The sequence below is a fragment of the Punica granatum genome, unplaced genomic scaffold (genome assembly GCF_007655135.1).
Source record: "Punica granatum isolate Tunisia-2019 unplaced genomic scaffold, ASM765513v2 Contig00001, whole genome shotgun sequence".
Classification (NCBI taxonomy): domain Eukaryota; kingdom Viridiplantae; phylum Streptophyta; class Magnoliopsida; order Myrtales; family Lythraceae; genus Punica; species Punica granatum.
In genome coordinates this window covers 14,994-35,805 of record NW_022204028.1, presented here as the reverse complement: position 1 = coordinate 35,805, position 20,812 = coordinate 14,994, and the positions used below count along the sequence as shown (strand labels likewise).

The 20,812-nt window shown below is 39.2% G+C and overlaps 2 protein-coding genes and 1 long non-coding RNA gene across 3 annotated transcripts; 1 reads left to right on the top strand and 2 right to left on the bottom strand.

The window, feature by feature from the left end:
* Nucleotides 1–211: 211 nt before the first annotated feature.
* Nucleotides 212–3,095, bottom strand: LOC116189728 (BTB/POZ domain-containing protein At2g13690-like). The gene is made up of 2 exons (XM_031519445.1): nucleotides 2,185–3,095; nucleotides 212–1,378 (listed from the first exon to the last, which is right to left on the bottom strand). Exons 1-2 carry the CDS (start codon nucleotides 2,986–2,988, stop codon nucleotides 461–463), a joined length of 1,722 nt encoding a protein of 573 aa, XP_031375305.1. The 5' UTR covers nucleotides 2,989–3,095; the 3' UTR covers nucleotides 212–460.
* A 4,579-nt stretch (nucleotides 3,096–7,674) lies between these two features.
* Nucleotides 7,675–8,645, top strand: LOC116189731. The gene is made up of 3 exons (XR_004152470.1): nucleotides 7,675–7,847; nucleotides 8,003–8,065; nucleotides 8,280–8,645. It is a non-coding gene; the product is annotated as an uncharacterized LOC116189731 (long non-coding RNA).
* A 3,817-nt stretch (nucleotides 8,646–12,462) lies between these two features.
* LOC116189727 (phosphatidylinositol 4-kinase beta 1-like) lies at nucleotides 12,463–20,168 on the bottom strand. The gene is made up of 16 exons (XM_031519444.1): nucleotides 18,269–20,168; nucleotides 17,456–17,647; nucleotides 17,299–17,347; nucleotides 16,941–17,073; nucleotides 16,184–16,616; nucleotides 15,599–15,679; nucleotides 15,394–15,510; nucleotides 14,957–15,026; nucleotides 14,747–14,844; nucleotides 14,558–14,662; nucleotides 14,413–14,466; nucleotides 14,151–14,294; nucleotides 13,993–14,046; nucleotides 13,833–13,907; nucleotides 13,312–13,395; nucleotides 12,463–13,223 (listed from the first exon to the last, which is right to left on the bottom strand). The coding sequence occupies exons 1-16, from the start codon at nucleotides 19,637–19,639 to the stop codon at nucleotides 13,122–13,124; spliced, it is 3,162 nt and encodes a 1,053-aa protein (XP_031375304.1). The 5' UTR covers nucleotides 19,640–20,168; the 3' UTR covers nucleotides 12,463–13,121.
* Nucleotides 20,169–20,812: the final 644 nt, after the last annotated feature.

Here is a 20,812-nt window from a genome sequence, read left to right as displayed (position 1 = left end):
TTGTATAGCTCACCATATATTGGGACATCGTTGTTGTATCTTTCTTGACTATATATATGAGGTATACATACCCACTTAGGTCTCCGCCAATATTATTCACAGATTCATTGGGAGTAACATAGCTTATTTGCTTCCTCCGGTTCGCGATATGTTAAAATCAGAACCAGAATTTCGAAGCAATCCAAACTTTGAAGAATGGCGGGATGCCATCTTAGCTGGAATCAGCGACCTCATGATCTCTTCTGTCCAGAAACTGGAATATTCACACAGCCACAACAGAGATAGACAAACCGAAGAAAATTACATTGCCACCTACATCTAACTACAATTCAATTCACGGATTCTACATAAGTCCAACGTACCTCACCCGATTATTAACCATCAATCTCCCAATCCTCTCTAGTAGAATATAAGTGTCATTTGATTTCATTCGCATTCCGTACATTTAATTCCAAACCCCTCACCTACACTCAATCGAATGTGTCTCGGAGCCCCTAAGGAATGATCTTCTCCACCAGATTTGGAACGGCTTGCTGAGGTTCGGGCATTCGGATCCTTGCTTAGAGAAGCACCTGAACCACTCCATGAACATCCCATACTGCTGCTTCAGAGGGAGAGTGAGCAAAACCTGACCCATAGCTTCCTCGAGCAACTTCATCTCGAGCCCCTTTTGGCACCTCTGCAGCCATCCAAAGTCCGATAGTATCGGCCTGAACCATAAATGGAAGATTCCTGACCTTGCCTCGAGCCCGCATTGAAGCTTCCTCGTCCCCATTGCAATGAACAGGACCGCTGAGACCCGGCTGAGCTCGTAGCGCACCATTGGTGAAGCAACCTCATGGAGCTTTGCCAGCGCTTCTTCATCCGCCCATATCGAGACGAAATCCTCAGCCATTTGCCGATCGAGGAGTATCTCGAGCAGCCAGTTGATGTTATCAACTTCTCTCGAGATTCTTTCTATGAGAGGCTTGCCCTCTTCGCTCTTGATGTTACCCGAGGCCTCATTAAAAAGGGTGACTAGGGAAGCGAGACAGGAGCGACAGACTCCGTAAATTTCCTCCTTGTTTAGGTCAGAGTTGTCCTTCTCATAGACTGAGCTCTTCGAGAGGAGGCCCTTCACGAGGGACTTGAGTTCGTTCCGAGCATTCTGGTCAGTGCAGGAAGTGATGGAACACACAAGTTGTTTCGCTAGGTTTTGTTCACAATCTGCTTCAACATTACAGAGTCTATACATGATATCATTGATCGTAGCTTCATCAAACTTGACCCGAGTAAACAGGCCCCGGAGTTTCTCCTCTTCTTCCTCAGTCCACGGAATAGCCTCAATGTACTTCAAACAGGATGCCACCCCTCGCGTGAACAATATGCTCACCGATACCTAACAAAGGTCATTTCAGCATCAATATTCAGCCTAGAGAGCAAGAAAATTCACAGCTAAACGAAGAGAGATGTGATGAGAATCATAATCATCGACTAACATCCCTTTAAGTGAAGACAGAGAAGAGACTCATATTCATATACTAAGATCCCGCTTTGATGGCATCAGCAACAGGAACAAACTTAGAGTCACAACTGTCTCGAGTAATCTCAATTAGCTCGACAATGAAATTAGCACAAGTCCTTTCCCACACCACGAGGCCATTCTTTACACTCTGTACTAATCATTGACAAACAACTGAATTCATTAACAAATCTCTGTTTCAAGACAATGTTAACCATGAATGACGTGGAACCATCACTTTTCACATAATCGAGATAGTCTTCCCAAGTAGACATTTTTCTTCCATAATACTAAATTCATCCTACCCGATTACCGGGCATAATCTTTCCTTTCACATAATAAAGAACTTTCCCTTCATAAAGTCACAATTTCAATCTTCACTTTAACCGCAACTCGAGCTCGTATATGTAACATCCTACGGCCTAAGTTGGAACATCTAAATCAATGATCTTTTATCCATATTTAGGCAATTCTTGGAAAATTTCCTACAAAAAAATCCTTTCTTTCCCCTCCAAAGCTTTCACGTGAACACTGGACGCAAGTCAACCGGGCGGAAAGATCTAATTTCACCACAAAACAGGATATTGTATTGATGACAGATTAGAGCAAAATCAAGATTGTGGATCAGCTTATATATTGCCTCCTGACATTGCGAAAAGGAAGTCGAATGACAAATTGCTAACCTCGAGTACATCAATGCACCGATAGACACCAATCTTCATGAGGCTCTTGGCAATATCATCTTCGAACATTAGCTCAATCGTCTCCCTGAAAACCCCCAAATTCTCCACGTCGGGGACTTCTATTCGGCACACGCTCGAAGATGACTCCCTGCCGGAAGAACCCTTCTTGTACTTCGCGACGAGGCCCGCAAAGACCTCAGAGTTCGAGCAGAGGACCTCCGAGCTGAGCTCCAGAACCAAGCTTCCCCCGCCCGCCTTCTTCGACCTCAGATTGAGCCTCACATCAAAGCCTTTGTTGGGTCCCAAACTGGCCGGCTCGGGCAGATCCTCAGGCACGGCTGGAGGGCTCTCAGGTAGGTCCCGGAAGCTCTCTGCATGCAGCTGGGTCATCGAGAACCTCTCTGACTGGGACCGGAAGCTCCCGGACCGAGACGGGATGGCCAAATTAGGGTCAGGGTAGGCCTCCGTAGCCGAATCTGGGTCGATTGGGGAGACTCTCCCGGGAGACAAGATCCGGCGAGGGTCGATCCGGCCGACGAGGCCGAGGCCGGATTTGGAGCTCTGCGGTGAGTTGGGGATAGAGTTAGTGAAGCTGAGCTTGGAGAATGAGTCGCGGGGCTTCTCGGGCTTAACGCCGCCGTTACCTTTGCCGTTGCCGTGGTGGTGGAGGCTCTTAGTGGTATGTGACTTCTGGGAGAGCGTTATGGCTTCGGGGCTTGAAGGCGGGACCGTAAAGGAGCAACACCACGAGCCGCGGCGGTGGGAGCTGCGCGACCGCCGGCATACGGCGGAGGTGGAGCCCATGTGGAGGGGGAGCAGAACAAAGAGCCAAGTTAGCCGGCGAGTCGCTACTCAGTAGACCCGACCCGACTCGGGGGGCAGGGGGAGATATAAAGAGAGAGAAGTGAAAGTGTTTTTGGAGTGTTAGTTTGCTTTGGGTGAAGAAACTGAGGGGTGTTAGTTAATTTCAGTTTGCTCCCTGAAACTTCTCTACCATCTCAAGATGCACCCTATAGTTTAGATTGTCTCAGTTTGCCCCTTAAAGACTGAGTCTTCTGTCTATTTGGCCCAAAACAAATACTATGTGCAGGAAAGATAAGATTCCATCCGGAGCAGATGATGTCAGAATATTTGGGGTAATTTAAGATGGCTTCACTAATGCAATACCAACATGACTTTACAATTTTTCTTTTTTGGGAGGGGGATACATTTGAATCGAAATTCCGGGGGGCAAATTGAAATTTATCTATTGTTGCCTTTTTCTTTTTCTCTCGCTTCTTTTCTTTAGCCACTGACATTGATCAAAGATGAAAGGGAAAGTGGGGGGGTGGGGCAGATACCTTTGACTGATGATGATGGACAATGTAGATGGCATTGATGAATTTTATGCAACATTCAATTATCACCATCAGTGCAAAGGTTCTTCTTTGTGGAAAATTTGTATGGTCTCTTTTAGTCGAGATCTTTAATCAATATGGTGTCCCATCACTTCATTAGTGTTGATACAATCATCCCGATAACTTAAGAGAATGAATGTCCGATTAAAAAAGACTATGATTTCCCCTCGACGGGCATGGTCCTATGCATATTTTTTCTCATAATAAGCACAATCACATATTTAGAAAGCTACCAAAAAAATAATCATGGCATTTATTTAGTATATAATTTTATATCATTAGGGAATAGATGGCACCAAGAGTTAGTTCAATCATCCATATATTAGCTTGTCGAGCTAAGAATCATTATTACAACTGTTTCATTTATTATTACTTATTACACACAGGATTCCGTGCAGATCTTCGAGGAATCAGCTAGCTTTCAATTAAATATTACAAATTGGGATTTATTAACAATGGGATGAACTCATCATCAAGCAAAAAATATTGAGCAGTTTAATCTAAAGAACCCGTATACATAGTTCTAAGGAATGGGAATGGGAACGGGAACGGGAACGGGGATATTCCTTGCTTATTAATGTTTAATGCCGGAGCTTTGAGATTATTTGTCGAGGTCATTGAATTTTTCGCCTTTGTTCATCCCCTTATAAATTATAATTGACAAAATTTATCGAGGTAACTTTAAGCATATCCAACTCTGATCCGCAAGCTGCATAATTGTTTCTTTCTGCGATTAAATCAAAGGGGGAATCGACACATATATGTAATGTGAATGAATACACACATTTATATAGCATGATACAATATAAAATCGGAAAAAAAATATTTTTGTTCATATAAATTTGACAACCAGTCAATTTTGATCATATAAGATTTAAAACTACCAAATCAGTCATATACGTTTGTTCTATAAAATAATTTCGGTCCTATAAGTTTTGAAAAATATATTTTTGGTCCTATAACTCACAAAATGAACAAAAATTACCTTACGAAGCAAACCTATAGAACTAATTGACACTCTTAAAACTTAGAGGATCAAAATTAACCGAACGCTAAACTTACACGATAAAAAATATCTTTTTCCCATATATAATAATGTATATATAATACAAATGAATAAAGTAATAGCTCAAGTATAGTTTGTTGGTGGCCCAAAGTATATATATAGCCGAACTTTTTGCCACCTCGATGACATTATTATGTAATTATTATTACGAAGAAAGAAAAAAGTGATTATCATTAAAAGATAGGTTAACCTTACAAAAAGTGATGCCACTTGGGGTTAGGAGTAACTTCCAATAATAAGTTGTTAAATTAATAATTCTGCCACTCTATAATCATGAGCCCTTGTAATATTTGTCTTTCGTAATAAAATGATAATATATATGATCGTAAATAAAATGAAATTATGTTTGATAAATAATAAAAATTAATACCAAAAAATAAATATCCTGTTGTGAAGTGTGGGTTTTCGACCTAGTAGAATTAAAAGGGTAAACGCATATATATAATACTAGGGTTAGAAATGATATTTTTTATGTTAGATACACTTGAGAATTTAAAAGAAAACTCTGTAAATTCATACAAATAAATATATGGTTAATCTGATAAATTCATGTCATATAAACCAATATACATACATAAAAATATAATAAATATATATATGTTAATTCACATCAGCAAAATAAAACAATAATTATATACACATATTAACTTGGTTCACGTGCAATAAGTAAAATATATATTTTGGTAAATTGGTTTTAGTAATTACCGATAGACATGTGATCACATACTTGTTTAGATATACCAAAAAAATCTATATTTTTATTTATTTGAATTTTTAATTTTTCAATTTATGTAATTCTACAGATTTACTATAAAAATAAGTAAATCTAAAAAAAATCACCTTTAGAATTAGCTATTTTTTATAATATAATTCATATATTCATTAATATTAAAGAGATTAAGAGAATTCATATGACATATCTTTAACACCGAAAACATCCTCGCATATAGAAAGAAGACATGATGAAAGCTGTGTAAAAATGAAAATAGTAAAGACTCTTAAATAAATTGAGTCTTTTGTTTACGTTTTAAAAATAATAGGTAATTTGAAAAGGAGAGGGTTAGACGGAGTTTTTTTGGTTCTAGTTCCACTTAAGCATCATAGAAATTAATGCATTTTTTTAAGGAAAAAAAATCAAATTAACCTTTTCATAATTACTGCGATTCCAAGATTTATTAGCAAGCAATATTAGTAACTGTAAAACTTTATAACTTAAATAAAACTCATAAACAAAAAAAAGGAAAAAATAATCCCTATAGCGCACGGGCAAAAAACTAGTTCGTATATGCTTCACTTTCAACAAAAAAAAATTGTTTATATATTTCATAGTTCTCTTGATTTTATTTGATGTCACGTCGTATATATAAAACTTGATTGTTTTTGGAGTATGTTGGGGAGAATACGATTCGAATTCCGTACTCTCGCAAATGCGATTCGTTTTCGTTTTATTTTTTATTATATTTTTAATAAATTTATTTTACTTATAATATATTTTATTCGATTTTCAATGAATAAATGAACAAAAACAATAAGTGCGTTCACATTATTATTTTGTCTGATAAGTAAATAATAAAATTATAAAGTAATACAATAATAAATACGTTGTTTAACGCTGAAGTAAATAATAATATTATAAAATAATATATTAATATATACGTTTACTTAACGATGAAGTAAATAATATTAATATGCATGTTTATTTTTTATAAGTTTTACAACAAATTAATTTTCATGAATTTCATTGTAAAATTGATTGATAGCATACTCGATCAAGTGAGTGATTTTCTCGTATAGTAAGTACCCCATTCTACCCTTTCAAGCAAATGTTCGGATCTATTATGACATAGTCTTTTAGGATTTAGGGTAGTATGAATACATATGGATTCTATATTAACCATACTTACATTTTTTTCTATATGTTCTACTAAAAATAATAAACTTTAATTGATTTTGTCACATTTACTTAGTTGAAAGTTAAGTAATGTATAAATTTCAAATTATTCCCATAAATTACAAGATGTTTTTTTTTGTTGCTTACCAAGTATATGCTAACTCTGACATTATTAAAAAAGAATGATTACTAGTTTCATTAATTGCTTCAATTTAATTTTCAGCGACTACGGAACATTAATTATCCTATTAATTTAAAAATGATTAATCTCACATAATTTTTCCCCATTAACTATCCTATATTAGCTTAAATGCCATAATAAAAAAAATCTTAATAATAACATCATTAATGACCGTGCTTAGTACGGGCTATCACCCTAGTTGACAAGATATTGTAAGTTAGCCTAGAATAAAAAAGCATCCCAGATGTATCAGATGTATTGCCAAATACATTGGATGTTCGTTAATAGTGAAGATTAGTCTCAATCTCTTTATTTAGAAATATCATTTTAGAACTACAAACAAATAAATTTGGACATCTTGAATTTCGAAAAGTCATAGATAGAATTCTCAACTAATTGTCTACTTTTAAAATTTATTATTCAAATTTGTCGTGAACAACGTAAAATCGGCATCTTCATTCTTCATCATATCAAGACGACAGATAGATAGAAATGTGTAGTAAAAGGAAAAGGAAAAGGAAAAAAAAAAAAAAAAAGAAGCACAACAAAACAGAAAGACGTAAAGTGAGATTGGCAAAGAAACGAAAATGCTGTACTCCCACCCGATAATAAATATATATATATATAAGAAAGGAAGACGTGGCACTTGCTGATTGGGTTTGGGACCCCCCCCCCCCCCCCCCCCCCCCCCCACCACAGTGACACGCAACGATGCAGCCGCGAAGGCCGCCCACTTTCCATTTCTGGCAACAACCATGACGAGGATATCACTACCGGACACGTGTCAATCCAGACGAAGGGGAACGTGCCACGTAGAAGAGTAGCTGACTGTCCAATTGTCCACGTTACCACCCGCGTTGCACCAGATCGTCACGGCTTGTGTATATGTGAACGACGCCGTTGCTCTTTTACGTAGTTGTACTGAACTCTCATTTCTCTCGTATTCATCATCAACTATTCAAACCCAAAAAAAAAAAAATCAACTATATATGCATGCTTCGTAAACTTATACCTTAGACAGTAGCAAGGGCCAACCATGGAAGAAAATCCGTGACGAGAATTGGGAGGACGTCATCCATTGAGAATGAACCGAGAACACTCGACTTCAGTCAAATTCATCATGCGAGAGTATGTATGATGTAATATATATGTATATAGTCTGGTCGGATGACTATGCATGACCATATTATCGGTTCAAACCTAATGTCTTCTTTTGTGTTAAGAGGTTTTCTGTGTTGTCGGTTTGAATTATTCTTGAAGAATATATTGTTTGTTTGTGGCAGGAAGCTGCACTTTACGTGGTAAACACTAGGAGCGTTGAAGACGCATTGAGTATTTTCACAGCGGTAAGTAATTTTTGATACTTAAAACTCGAAGTCCTATCTGCATTTGAGCGATCATGCATATCGACTGGTTGCTCCTTGTCCTGCACTAGGTACTGTTTCCAGTAATGAATGCCTACTCCCGAGGCATTTATATATGTACATATATATAGATGAGGAGATATGATAATCCGTCGTTAAAAGCTTATGTTAGGGTTCTTCCTTTGACACTGTATAGGGACTGGAATCGGTTGCCGACTGTGCAACACTGTCGGTGGACTCGACAGAAGACGATGAGGAGGGGGGAGATGGTTGTTTCGAGAGACGACAGCGGTGGTCGGGAAGAGATGTGGTGACGGCCCCATTTTAACTAGCTGGGAACAGCATTACTGCATGATATAGGCATCGAAGGATTTACGAGCCGTGTATATATGTATATATGAACTTGATCAGTAGTTGATGTACACAATAAATGGGCATGTCTCTAATGTTTCATACAGCTTCTTAATTTTCTTCTGTTTTTTCTTGGGAAGTACAGCCTTTTATTTATTCGATAGAGTCTCTTCAATGTCTGCGTATGTATACTGGGTATTTGTCATACGCATTATCCATCTCTGGACCATGTTAATCGGCCGAAGTGGGAAATAATCATAAGTACACCTTTTTTTTCTTTTTTTTTTGTTATAAATGAGGCACGTAACCTAATACAATTAATGAAAAATAAATTTTAAATAACTAATAAAGAGATAAGAGTAGTCTCACTAGATATCAAACTTGCGATCTCTAAGTCAATAGACGAGAGCATGCACCATTACGTTACATTATATTTTAATAATCATAAGCACACTTTGAAGTTCACATTTTACGTGCCATAAATGACATAGATCAGAATCTTAGATCCTACGTTATCCATGTGTTATTGCTAATTTGATATCTTTGCATGATCTATGAATAGGATTTTCGGAGCAGTAGGGAGCTAGCACCCGGACCTTGTTGAATCGTGTATTCAGCCCGTCATTCTCGTGTTTTGATTAAATCTCGACGCAGTATGCCTTTCCTTCGAGCGACTACAACAATACTATTTCTCTTCCTGCACCCCTGTAATTCCTCTTTGTTGCTTGGGGCACATCGATATAGGAAAAATATATTTTTAGTCGTATAAATTTGACATTCAATCAATTTTGGTCATATAAGATTTAAAACTACCAAATCAGTCTTATATGTTTGTTCCATAAGATAATTTTGGTCATATAAATTTTGATAAAGACACTTTTGATTCTATAAATTGATTTTTAATTAAAATGTGATCCTATAAGTTTTGAAAAAGAAAGACAGTTTTGGTTCTATAAATCACGAAACGGACCAAAATTGTCTTACGAATCAAATGTATATGACTAATTCGGCACTTTTAAAATTTAGAGGATCAAAATTGTTCGAAAACTAAACTTATAGGACCAAAAATGTCTTTCTCCGCATCGATATGTATGTTGTGACTTCTAGATAGAGAAGTTAGCCATGACTCGTGCTTCCTGCAACTTTGTGCTTCCCATTTCGGTTCTCGAGGCGCGTCTGTACTTAATTAGAGAATTTAGCCATGGAAAAAATGAAATCAAAGTCTACTGGATTTCAACTAACAATAGGGAGGTGTTGACATGTTTGCTCTACGTGGGAGTGTCAAGGCAAAGCCGTCGACTAGTAAAGTAGTAACAGAAAATTAGAAGGATATATACAGTCATGATGTCTTGTTAATTAATTTCCTGCAGATCACCGACAGGTTATTATAACTTCATGAAGGAGCTTTGGCAGGGTCAGGCTTAGTGGCGTATATTAACTGGAAGCTGCCAAGGCATAAACTGATCGAAGCCGGAAGCCGGAGGTGAGGCGGAAAAACTACCAACAGATACGATATACATTTTTTAATTCATTTCATTTTTGCTAATTCGATTGGAAATAATAAATTGGATGGTCATAGCACGCACAGATCCTTCCATAGATAGTAGATTAATATACACGATAAGTGGATAGTAATACACGATAGGAGTGGATAGTAAGGCCAGTTCAGCAGAGAACTGCACAAGCTTGATATCTCCTTTCGTTTCGATGCCAAAGACCGTAATTTGTGGAAGACCGTAATGCTTCTGCAGTAGTCTATCATGCTGAAAATAATCAGAGATATGTTCGGAGGAGACCGATATCTTTTCTAAACGTACGTCTAACAAAGCACTGGCAGTTTACAAAGCTGCCACTTTCGTACAGAATATATCGTCAATCCAGAAGAACAAAATATATAGGAAGAGGAACGAGATATAAATCACTGCAGAAACCACTCGCTCCGAGGGGCCGGGAGTCCCGTGAGATTGATCTGCTTTCGAAGGCTGTCTGATGTAGATTTTTCCAGCAGGAAATCCAAGCTTTATTTCATCGTGTATTATAGCGTTTGGATCTATAGTAAACTTTTTATTTCCCTAGTGTGCTACAGTCCCTTTGCTCTATAAAGTTTAACCTAATAAGGGGAATGAGGCAGATAGTAAGGGACCTAAGAGGAAAGATATAGATTCTATATATATATTAGATAGACAATTCGAAACCAAAACTAGGGAAATTTGAAATCCAAATCCCAGCAAACACTGATTTGGAGATTATTAATTAAACTATGAATATATATAATGTTGGACCAAAAAAAGATTATATGAATAAAATTCGTGTTTAGTTTTCAGGTTTTAGGGTCATGGTGCCTCCAACGCCCGTGTCTTGACGAGGATGATGTGCCCGCCGGAGTCCAAACCCGTAGTACTGAGTGGTAGTTCTCGAAGCCCGTCAAGGTTTGTGTCCCTTCACGACCCGTCTGCCCGGGCGAGCATGGCGTTGAAGGTTGCAGTTTTCTGCATTCGCCTGACCAAACGGATCCGGACCGTTTACCCCGGCATTTTCTAGGATGCGCGCACATGAAATAGAGGAAGTGGGCCGTTCCCTCCAGGGTTTAGAAGTTCCTGTCATCTTCCTCGGCCTGCCCAACAATGCCCTACGGACCTGCTTAATGGGCTTTCTCACCGCCAACCTGGGGTTGCACCACGTCCTCGCGCAAGAGATCGCGGGAGATGTCCTACCCGCCGTCTACAGCGCGGTCGAGGGGCGCTTGATGCAGTTCTTCGCCTTTCTGTATCTGGAGATCACGGAAATGAGCGTATCGCTGGTGCGAATCGATGAGGACCCAGTGACGAGCCGCCGTGACACGGGGCATCTGCAGCGGCCACGAGGAGGTTGAACGCAGCCTGCTTCCTCCATGCTGAGGAGGAGGCAGCTGATCACGGGATCTGTGCCATCTGTCATGAAGGTCTATCAAGCAGCGGGGACTGGGGAGCGTAGTAATTGGAGGAGGCTGCTGACCAAGATGCCGTGCGGGCACGTATTCCACAAGTCGTGTATCTTCAGTTGGCTAAATGGCGGATCGTACATGCCCCATGTGCCGTCGAGAAATAGAATAGAATAGTTAGGAGCTGGAAATTATTTATTATAGCCGGTAAAAAAGTGATGATTCTTTTTTCTTTTTCCTTTTGCTTTTGCTTTTTTTTTTCCTTTTCTTTATATATATATATATATATATATATATTTATGGATATCGAAGTGATGTATATTTATATTTATGGCTTTTGTGGGAAAGACATACGGTTTTTATAAAGGTGGTCATACTCATCGGAGCTAGTTTTGCAAAGGGGACAAGGATCTCCCCTATGCGAGAACCAGGAGAGGGCCAAGATGCATTCAACCATGAATCTCCCGAGATGCACTTTTATTGGATGGACTTTACCAAAAATAAAATGGTTCGAAATTTATTTTAAGCATCTCATTATGAGGATCAAACTTATTCTTGAACTGAATTAATGCAGCCAATAATCTAAGGACTCGTGATTTCACTGTCACAAAAGTGGAGTAGCATGTCACTATAAACTTGCATTGAAAATTTTCTGAAGAGCTATAGCTGTGGCCAATGAATATCAACTTATCGTTATGTGAATACTCTGATTCTTGAATATATTTTCATCTAGTTAATAAATGATATTTTAGTGCATAGATGTTCCATGTGGTATTCCATTCGATTCAGGCACCTAATATCTACCAATTGTAATCGACCGATCTCATTAAATATCTGAGAAAATCGACGTGAAATAGGATGGTTGGGACTGAAAATATGCAGCATTTTCCTTTCAATATTAATGAGCTTATTATGAGTGGCTATGGCTGTGAAGGCCAGTTCAGCAGAGAACACAAGCTTAATATCTGCTTTTGTTTCAGCTGCAAAATAAAACGATGTGCGAAGAGTCACCCGGAAGAGCGATTACCTACGCAGAACAAACATAACCTTTTCTTCTCGAGAACCCAAAACGGATAGTATAGGGAGGGAAACAAATTGCACTCGAAAAGGACATAAACAAAATCGCAATGCTTCTATAACACCCTGCCTGCTCAAAATAATCAGAGAACTTGTTTGGGGGAGACAGATTTTTTCTAACTGTCTAACATAGCAGCACCAGTTTACAAAGCTGCCACCTTCGTAACACAAGATCACCCCAAGGAAAACGTCAATCCGGAAGTGAAAAATAAGAAGAGGAACGAGATATAAATCACTTCACAAATCACACCCAGAGATTCCCACGAGATTCTGCTTCCGAAGGCTGAGCCTATATATGTACTTTCTGCTGCTTCTCCCCCTACAGAATAATCATTCTGTACAGTGTGATCTGTCGGAGTAGTATTGGTACAGACGACCGCCCAGGCTCCATCCCTAACAATCAGCAGAGTTTCAGAAACCCAACAAATCCGAGATCTGTTCTGTTATCAGAACAGTCCTCGATCCAAATTCATGTGTCTATCCCCAATAAGGGTCTTCTCTACTATAAACAATTGCTTGCATAATCGACACAAACAGCAAAAATCTCCGGCCAATCCCACGGTAGATCTGCTCCCCTTCCAACACAAGGACCTGATTGAATCAGCAAATTCACCCAGTAGAGGTTTAGCAGTGAATGGCCCCACCACATGGAACTGCCATGTAGATAAACTGAACATTCTCTCCTACTGCTCATAATATTCCATTCAAGACCCTCTGATAGTAATCATATTGTCGGGTCCGCCACGCATCTAAGCTACTGCTGATTAAGGACAGCACCAAAGATACACATTGCTGCCATAAAGAAAGCACAATAAGCATGTCATCATTTTATGTGATTTAAGAGTGCTGAAGTACAGTTATTCGTGCAGCGGAGGCAAACCTCTTCAGTCAAGCTAAGATGAAATCTCTTTCTCAAGTTCTGTATAGTCCGTGGACCGCCTTTAAAGCACGGGAAGCCCGAATCCTGGTCCACAACATTGTGAAGAGTCTAGTCAACAAGCAAGGTAGATTTATGTATATATAATCCGAAACATGCGAAGCTCAGTTTGGCTTTGGAAGACATTTCTTTCATCCTTGGGCTCCGTACGTCTGATTGTGGAAAAAGAAAACATCTTCTTCCGAACATATAGAGAAAATAAGAAGAAAATGCATTCGGCCGGCCCTTCACAGGTTTCTATCACTCTATATCTTCTCTCTTAATATGCTCAGTTGTTAAAAGTAAAACAGAAAATAGGGAAATGTACAAGAACAATCAACCAGTTGATGCATAACCAAACCCCAAAAAACAAAGGTCCACTATAAAAGCAAATATTGATGTGGAGAGAATATTTTATAAACTATGAGAATATTTTAGTTATCCTCCAATCAGCCTTGCAGGAGGAGGCTCAGTAAGGATCTCACCTGGAGCATCTCAACGAGCAATATAATACGCTCAGCATGTTTCCTACAAGTTAGGAACCCTTGGATGCACAACACCTGCAAGAGTAGACTCTTAAACAACTCAGTCTCATGTTTACTCCAAAGAATCAAGATATGACTCGTGAATTTTACTGCTCCATACCTTAAAATAGTCAAAGAATTCACTTGGAACTCCCTCAGCGTCAGAATCCATGACCTAAAATGGCATACGAGTTAACGTTTCTCCACAAAGAAAATGAAAATTGCAGTGTGTTTATACATGCCCCTGGAAACAAGAAGCTGCATGTGGTAGGACCGTACCTCAAGAAGTTCTCGTGTTAGCTTGAAGGGAGCACTCTCGAAATTTACACCACCAGGGGAATTAGAGAGCATGAAACCGAAATCAATATGTATGATATGACCTTCCTCATCTAGCAAGAGGTTGCCATTGTGGCGATCCTTCACCTATGGGGTAAGTAAAATGGAAAAGTTGAAAGGCCTTTACTTTGTGTTTGTTTGGGGGGGACTTCCATATTACTCTACCGTCCTCAAAATTGCCACAAGATATGGTTTAGACGTGTACCTGAAGGAGGTAGCATACTAGTGAATATCCTGCCATGCTCTCCACAAAGTTCCTCTGAAATACAGATATTTGGGCTTTAGAATCCTATACACTGCCTAAATCCACGAAAGTTGATGATAAGCTATTCATTTTAATCATCGATTACCTGAGCAAGCTTAAAGCTAGGAGTATTCTCTCCATATTTTGCTACGAAGAAATCACGTAAGCTCGTTATATCGGGATATCTACTTTTAATAGAATGAAGTGAAGCCTGGGTGACAGATCACAGATGAAGAATCAGCATGACAATAATTTCTCATAAAAAGTGGAGAGAAATTCTATAATATGCGCTTACTGTATCTGGAATCGTTTCGATGAGAGCTGTGTAAGACGAAGTGACTAGGACTTCATAGGGGCGCAACCAAAGAGGGAGACCAGCTTCTTGGAATATATCTGATAAAATTGCAAGCATCCACCATTTATCATTAAGGAGACAAAAGCAACTCCTAAGATTTATCATGCTAATACAGAGGTTAATAGTATTGTTAATAACATAGGCACCCACCATAGAAGTGGGAAATAAGTTGCACAGCTAGATGTTCCTGCCGACAGTCATCACCACTCTTTACAATAACCTGGACAAAAAAAAAAGGAAAATCATTTCATTAGAGTAAAGAAATAACCAATCAAAACTATAGTCTGATCCAGTTCACGCAGAAAGCCGAGATTCTCCAAGCTTTTTGGCACCAGAGGCATTCATAGAAGTTAGAACACATTCACCCATTGGACTTTTGTACGTATACAATTGCCTTTAGAAAAGTCGAAGCAAAACCAGCAATTGGTATGTTCTTCACCATTCTTTTTCATTAGCTTTGTCAAGGCTTTATACCCTTTTCACATAGGTAGGTTGACAACCTAATGCTTCACTTCGGAACATTAAAAGATTTAAAGAACAAAAGTATCCACGAAGATTGCGTTCTTTTATTGGAGAGTCACACTTACAGATCGCAAGTCCCAACCAGATAACTTTCCAAACGGTGAAGCTTTTCGAATCCTCTCTTTCTTAAGTTCCCAAAGCTCACCAGATAGGGCATCGCTAGCCTTTGGATGTCCCCCAACCTGTTAAAGAAAAACAAAATAAAGGCTAAGTCAAATAAAAGTTTCGCTTGAATAAATGAATCGGGATATCAATGTCTATTCAGCTTACTCGAGGTTGTGTGTCTGATGAGTCTTGACCAGCCCCTTTAAGAGGGAGTCCTGGAGGTGCTTCCCCTTTTGCTGCAGCAGCCTGCAAAAGGAGACTTGGTATTGCGAAAATCAAAAGCATGCAAAATAAAAACAACTTGGCTGCTTTTAATTATACTTTTATTGTAAAAAATGAAACAGTTTACAATAACTGTACAAAAAATAGTTAAACACTCAATAATTGGAGGACTGTATAAAACAAGTTCAAGGGTGACATCCAATTCCACGAATTCATCCCAATGTTTATGACTTCATAATATGAGAAAGTTCGCAAATTCTATTTGTTTCCTAGTCGCACAAGTCTACAACTACTTGCAGAGGCTAAGGAAAATGTGCTAAAAAATCTACACGAGGAACCTCTCCAAGTACCCTCAACAATCACCTTAACAGCGAAAGCTCATAGGAACACATGCTTAGGTTCTTGAGTTATATAAAAGAACCTAGTAAGAAAATACATATACATAGATAGAAGGAAAGATGAGTCGAAAATACTTTGACGTAGAGCAAAGCAGAAGTAACATATATGAACAGACCACGACGGTATTACCTTTACTTCCTCGATAGCTACAGTACTAGGAACTCGCCGGTGTTCTTTCCTCCTTGGACGTCGCGGATCCTCAATGTCTTCCATTCTCACTCCAGGATCCGCAGTCAGGACAACTCTAACCCATTCCAAATCCATATCTGCCCCTTCATCTAGATGACTGACATCTCTTGTTGAACCCATTGCCCGAAATTTCTTCTCCACTGAGAAATTTACATTGACAAATTTGGCTGTAGCCTCTGATTTATGACCCATCGCCTGGTCAATTGCTTGAGCAGTAGAAGAAGACATTCTATCTGTGCTATTACGATATGCTTCTTGTGTAGTCCATAAAGGATACGCCCAAGAAGGTGGTTTTGCCAATAGTGCATCTCCATTTGCTAGAGGGATTCCACCTTTGGAAAGCTTGTGTGCTCCAGAATTGTCCTTGGAATTGCTGAAAGAAAATTCACGAGAAAATGTCATGACCAAGAACTATCTGCTATGTCTGCTATGTTGCCAATGATATTATTGTAATTTATGCTGCCCTCGTTTATCTGATATTATTAGCCTTACCAGCTTACTTACTAACTATTTGACAGTAAAAGCCCAATTTATAAAACTTTTCGATGCGTTGATTAATTATTGGTCAAAGTTTTTTTTTTTTTTTTTGGGGGGGGGGGGGGGGGGGGGCGCGGGGGTTGGGTTTGGTTGCACGGATATATATGTTCCAGACATTCCTCTTCCTTTCCATTATATATAGCAAGCAATTGCAGAGTACCTTGGCATCTCACTCTTCAAAACCTCAACACAGATCATGTATGGTGCCTTCTCTCTAGAGTTCAACAGAACAGCTTCATCTTCAGGAATATGAACCACACGATACATTCCCTTTCCCATCGGAAAACAAACACCTGAAAAAGTGGAAGCAAAATTACAAGCTACGCAGAGAAGTATCTAGCTGAAAAAATGAGCCTTCAATCCATGTAAACAACATGGAGGAAATTAAATCCAGAAATCGTACTAAGGATTTTCCCTTTTAGAAAAACCTTCTACTTAGGAGCTCTTCATTCATCGGGGATCAGAGCACCATGATTTACTTTAACTAGAACAAAAACAACAATGTAATAATTAAGTACCTCCACTATTTTGGGCCTCAGTTACATGCAAATTCATCTCTCCAAGTGACTAGACAGAAGAACAACAACAAATTGTTAGAATATGTATCTGCTTTATGCTATAACTTCGACAACATAATCCAAGATCAATGAGGCAAAGGTGAAATGCATAAACAACCTCCCGAAGAGCACTTTTGCGGTCATCCACAGGAAATACATCAACTAGCCCATATGACGTATCACACAGAGACTGGACAAAGTCCAGTGACTCATGGTATGTCCCTTTGCGGAAATGAGATGCAGAATAGTTTGGAAGAGGTGGCTTCACATTTGCCTGTTCATTTCGTTGTTTGGGCGATCCAGGGCGCTTCTGCAGTAGTTAGAGCAGGAGTCTTTAATTTGTGGCACAACAAAGAATCAGATCATAGGTTCTTATTCACCTATAAAAGTTTACTAAAGTAACGAGGGAGAGGCAACCGATGGACCAAAAGTAGCAATACGACAATCATGAGCTTAAGGTAAAATGTTTATCATGCCTTGCCAGACCATGGGAATGGTCAGCAACCCATAATTGTGGCTAGGAAGTACTTTGACTATTTTTAACATGCATGGGCTTGGCAAACAACCACTACTTGTAAAAAAGAAAAGAAAATCATTAGGGAAAAATTTAACAGAAACAACTAAATACCAATAACTGAGCCAAAATGAACTTTCTTAAGCACCTGGACTTATCTTATTTTGGCAAAAATATTATTTCTAATAAACAACCCTAGCATGATGTACGCTCATGTACTCTCTCTCTCAACTCAGGCAAGAACCTAGCATCTTTCTGTTGCTTTTTTTGTTTTTTTGTTTTTCTTGTTTGGTAATCAGCGAGAGCTTGGCATGGAGTAGATAATTCATACAAAACCTTGAGAGTTTAGCAAAATTGACCACAGTGGTGCTGTTCTTCCAGCATGAGGCACTCTAGGTGAGATAGCAAGACACCAACCTCATTCTGTTTCTTTGAACCAAAAAGTTCAGAGTCCTCAACCGAACGATCACGATCCCTAAACAGTTTGCGGAAAAAGTTTTCAGTGCCAGGACTGCTTTCAAACAAGCCACCAGCAGTACCATTCTCACTCGCTGCACTGGTTCTGGGATCTTCCGGATGCACACGGAATAATCTTCGAAATAATGAAAATTCTTCCTCCTCACCATGAGCATTCCCCTCATCAGCTTTATCATTACCATCTTTCTTATCCTCAAACTTCTCCCTGAAAAATTTCCGGAAGAATCCTTCCTTGTCCTCATCTTCAGCAGATTTTGAACATCTTTCTTCACCCATCCCTTTATCTTCATCATCATTACCGTCTTTCCTGTCCTCAAACTTATCCTTGAAAAGTTTGCGAAAGAACCCTTCTTTTTCATCCTCTTCCACTGACTTTGAGACAGATTTATCGTCAGAATCACTCCTGCTATCTCGAAACAGCCTCTTGAAAAATCCATCAGAGCTTGAGGTAAAATCCTCATCCTCACCTTTATTTTCCCTCAGAAGCCTTTTGAAGAAACCTTCCGAGCTAGTTGTCAATTCCTCATCTTCATTTTTACTGTCCCTCAAAAGCCTCTTAAAGAAACCATCCTTCTCTGACTCCTCATCATCCTTGTCCACAGACTTCCTGAACAGAAAGGCGTCCCGAACCTTTGGTCCCGGAATAAATTTCTTGAAGATCTTATTCTCCTCTGGAGTTGACTGACCAACCTCTTCTTGCAAATTGTTCCCCATAGAGGGAGAGAATGAGAAGGACCTTCTCTTGTTTTCGTCCGGTGAAGATGTTAGTGATAGTAACCGCTGTTTTGATGACAAAATCCTATTCAAAACCTGATTCTTACTCCCAGGACTAGAAGTAGAACTGGGTGGCTTCAGAAGAGGAGGCCACTCACCCATCAAAGTAGCTGCAATCTGACACTTTTCCTGAATCCTGCTAATCCCTTCATTGTCATCATTATCCTCCAGCTCCGCCATCAAGAACCAATGCACTTTCAATGCTATCTTCAATGACTCGGAGCAAATATCGATCACAAACTTATCCAAGCTAGGGCTTGGCTTGTGCACCATCATGTAGCAAATTTGGAAAAGATAGCTCTCAATCCCGGGCAGAGGTAATGTGTACATCCGATTGCATAGATAATCGCGAACACCCGCATGATCATGCTTATAAAGGTAACTAACAGCAATCCACTCACAGAAGAATGCTGAGTTGAAAAACCTGATGAGCCACCCAGTCTCACCTGACTCACTGGCCAGAGTAGTCCGAGAGCTCGGGATCTCCCGGGGCGAATCATCGTTTTCTCTGAGAGTGAGCCCGAGCAGCCGAACCATTATCAAATCCTACTTATATCAATCTACCATCATAGAGCACAAAACCCTAACCCTGATCCCACCAATCTAACAATACTGATAAACCTAAATGTCAATTCGCAAATCGGAATTAGGTAGCAAACCTGATGCTGAGCAAACCCTACGTGAACTTTAAGAACCAAATTGCAACACCTCGACTGATCAAATCGGACAGCCAAGGGCTGCAGGATCACAGGTACTCGCGATTCCGGCAAAAATCGAGGATTCCCGCTCGTCTCGTCAAGAAAAGATGTAGAATTTCCCGCGATGAGGAGCAGATTTGGAATAAGAGAAAGGAAATGCGACTCAGTCCGCCGACGAAGATAGATATACAGATACAGAAAAGAGGCTGATCGTGTCCTTCCGGGAGCTGGTGGCGGAATTCTCGAGAGGTCGACGGCCGTTCCGGAGCTGCCGGCAGTGGTGGCGGTGGCGGTGGAGGTCTCGACGCGGTGGTGGAAGCGGTGGTTGAAGCTGTTAAGCAGAGAGGACAAAAGTTTGAGGCAATAATTTTCAAATTTATCATTATTTATTTATTACGAATATTTATTAATTTTTTCTTTCTTTTTTATTTAAATTTTCCATTATATGATTTCTTTGAACGAATGAAATGCAATTAATTAATAATAAGTATTTCATTTAATAATTAGTGGAAAGCCAAGGGTTCTCTAACCTGCGCTCCGCTGCAATCACGCGCAATTTAGCCTCTTAATATGATTAATTTTATTTTGGGCCAACTCTTAATATGATAATTCATTATGCCTTTTCCTTTCCCTCCAATGAGAGGTAAAAATGTAAAGGAGAATCGAGAAATCAATAATGTCATGAATTTTCAAATTTATTATTTTCGGCTATAACATAGGCACATCGGTTCGTAAAGAGATGAGACATGGAAAATCTCATTTGCGAGATTATAAACAAAACGCTTTAGATTGTACATGTGAAAATGTGTGTCACGAGATTACATCCCCTCCGATTTCACATGGAAAAATAACAAAGCAAGAAAGGTTGGTGATCACTCTCTGACTTATGACCCACCAAGATCCTCTTCACCAGCAAAGTTCTTTCTAAAAATTCCAAAACATGAAAATCGTTTTCCTTGAAAATTATCTTTACTTGAGAAATAAACTTTTGAGACACAAACAAAGCATAGAC

Excerpts from the sequence above, each read along its gene's own strand:
- LOC116189728 (XM_031519445.1), bottom strand. The coding sequence starts at position 2,988 with ATGGGCTCCACCTCCGCCGTATGCCGGCGGTCGCGCAGCTCCCACCGC. Across the intron at positions 1,379-2,184 it reads GGTGCATTGATGTACTCGAG|GTATCGGTGAGCATATTGTT; the intron begins GTTAGCAATTTG and ends GACCTTTGTTAG.
- LOC116189727 (XM_031519444.1), bottom strand. The coding sequence starts at position 19,639 with ATGGTTCGGCTGCTCGGGCTCACTCTCAGAGAAAACGATGATTCGCCC. Across the intron at positions 14,467-14,557 it reads CTAGCTTTAAGCTTGCTCAG|AGGAACTTTGTGGAGAGCAT; the intron begins GTAATCGATGAT and ends TCTGTATTTCAG. Across the intron at positions 13,224-13,311 it reads ATCTTAGCTTGACTGAAGAG|CAATGTGTATCTTTGGTGCT; the intron begins GTTTGCCTCCGC and ends TCTTTATGGCAG.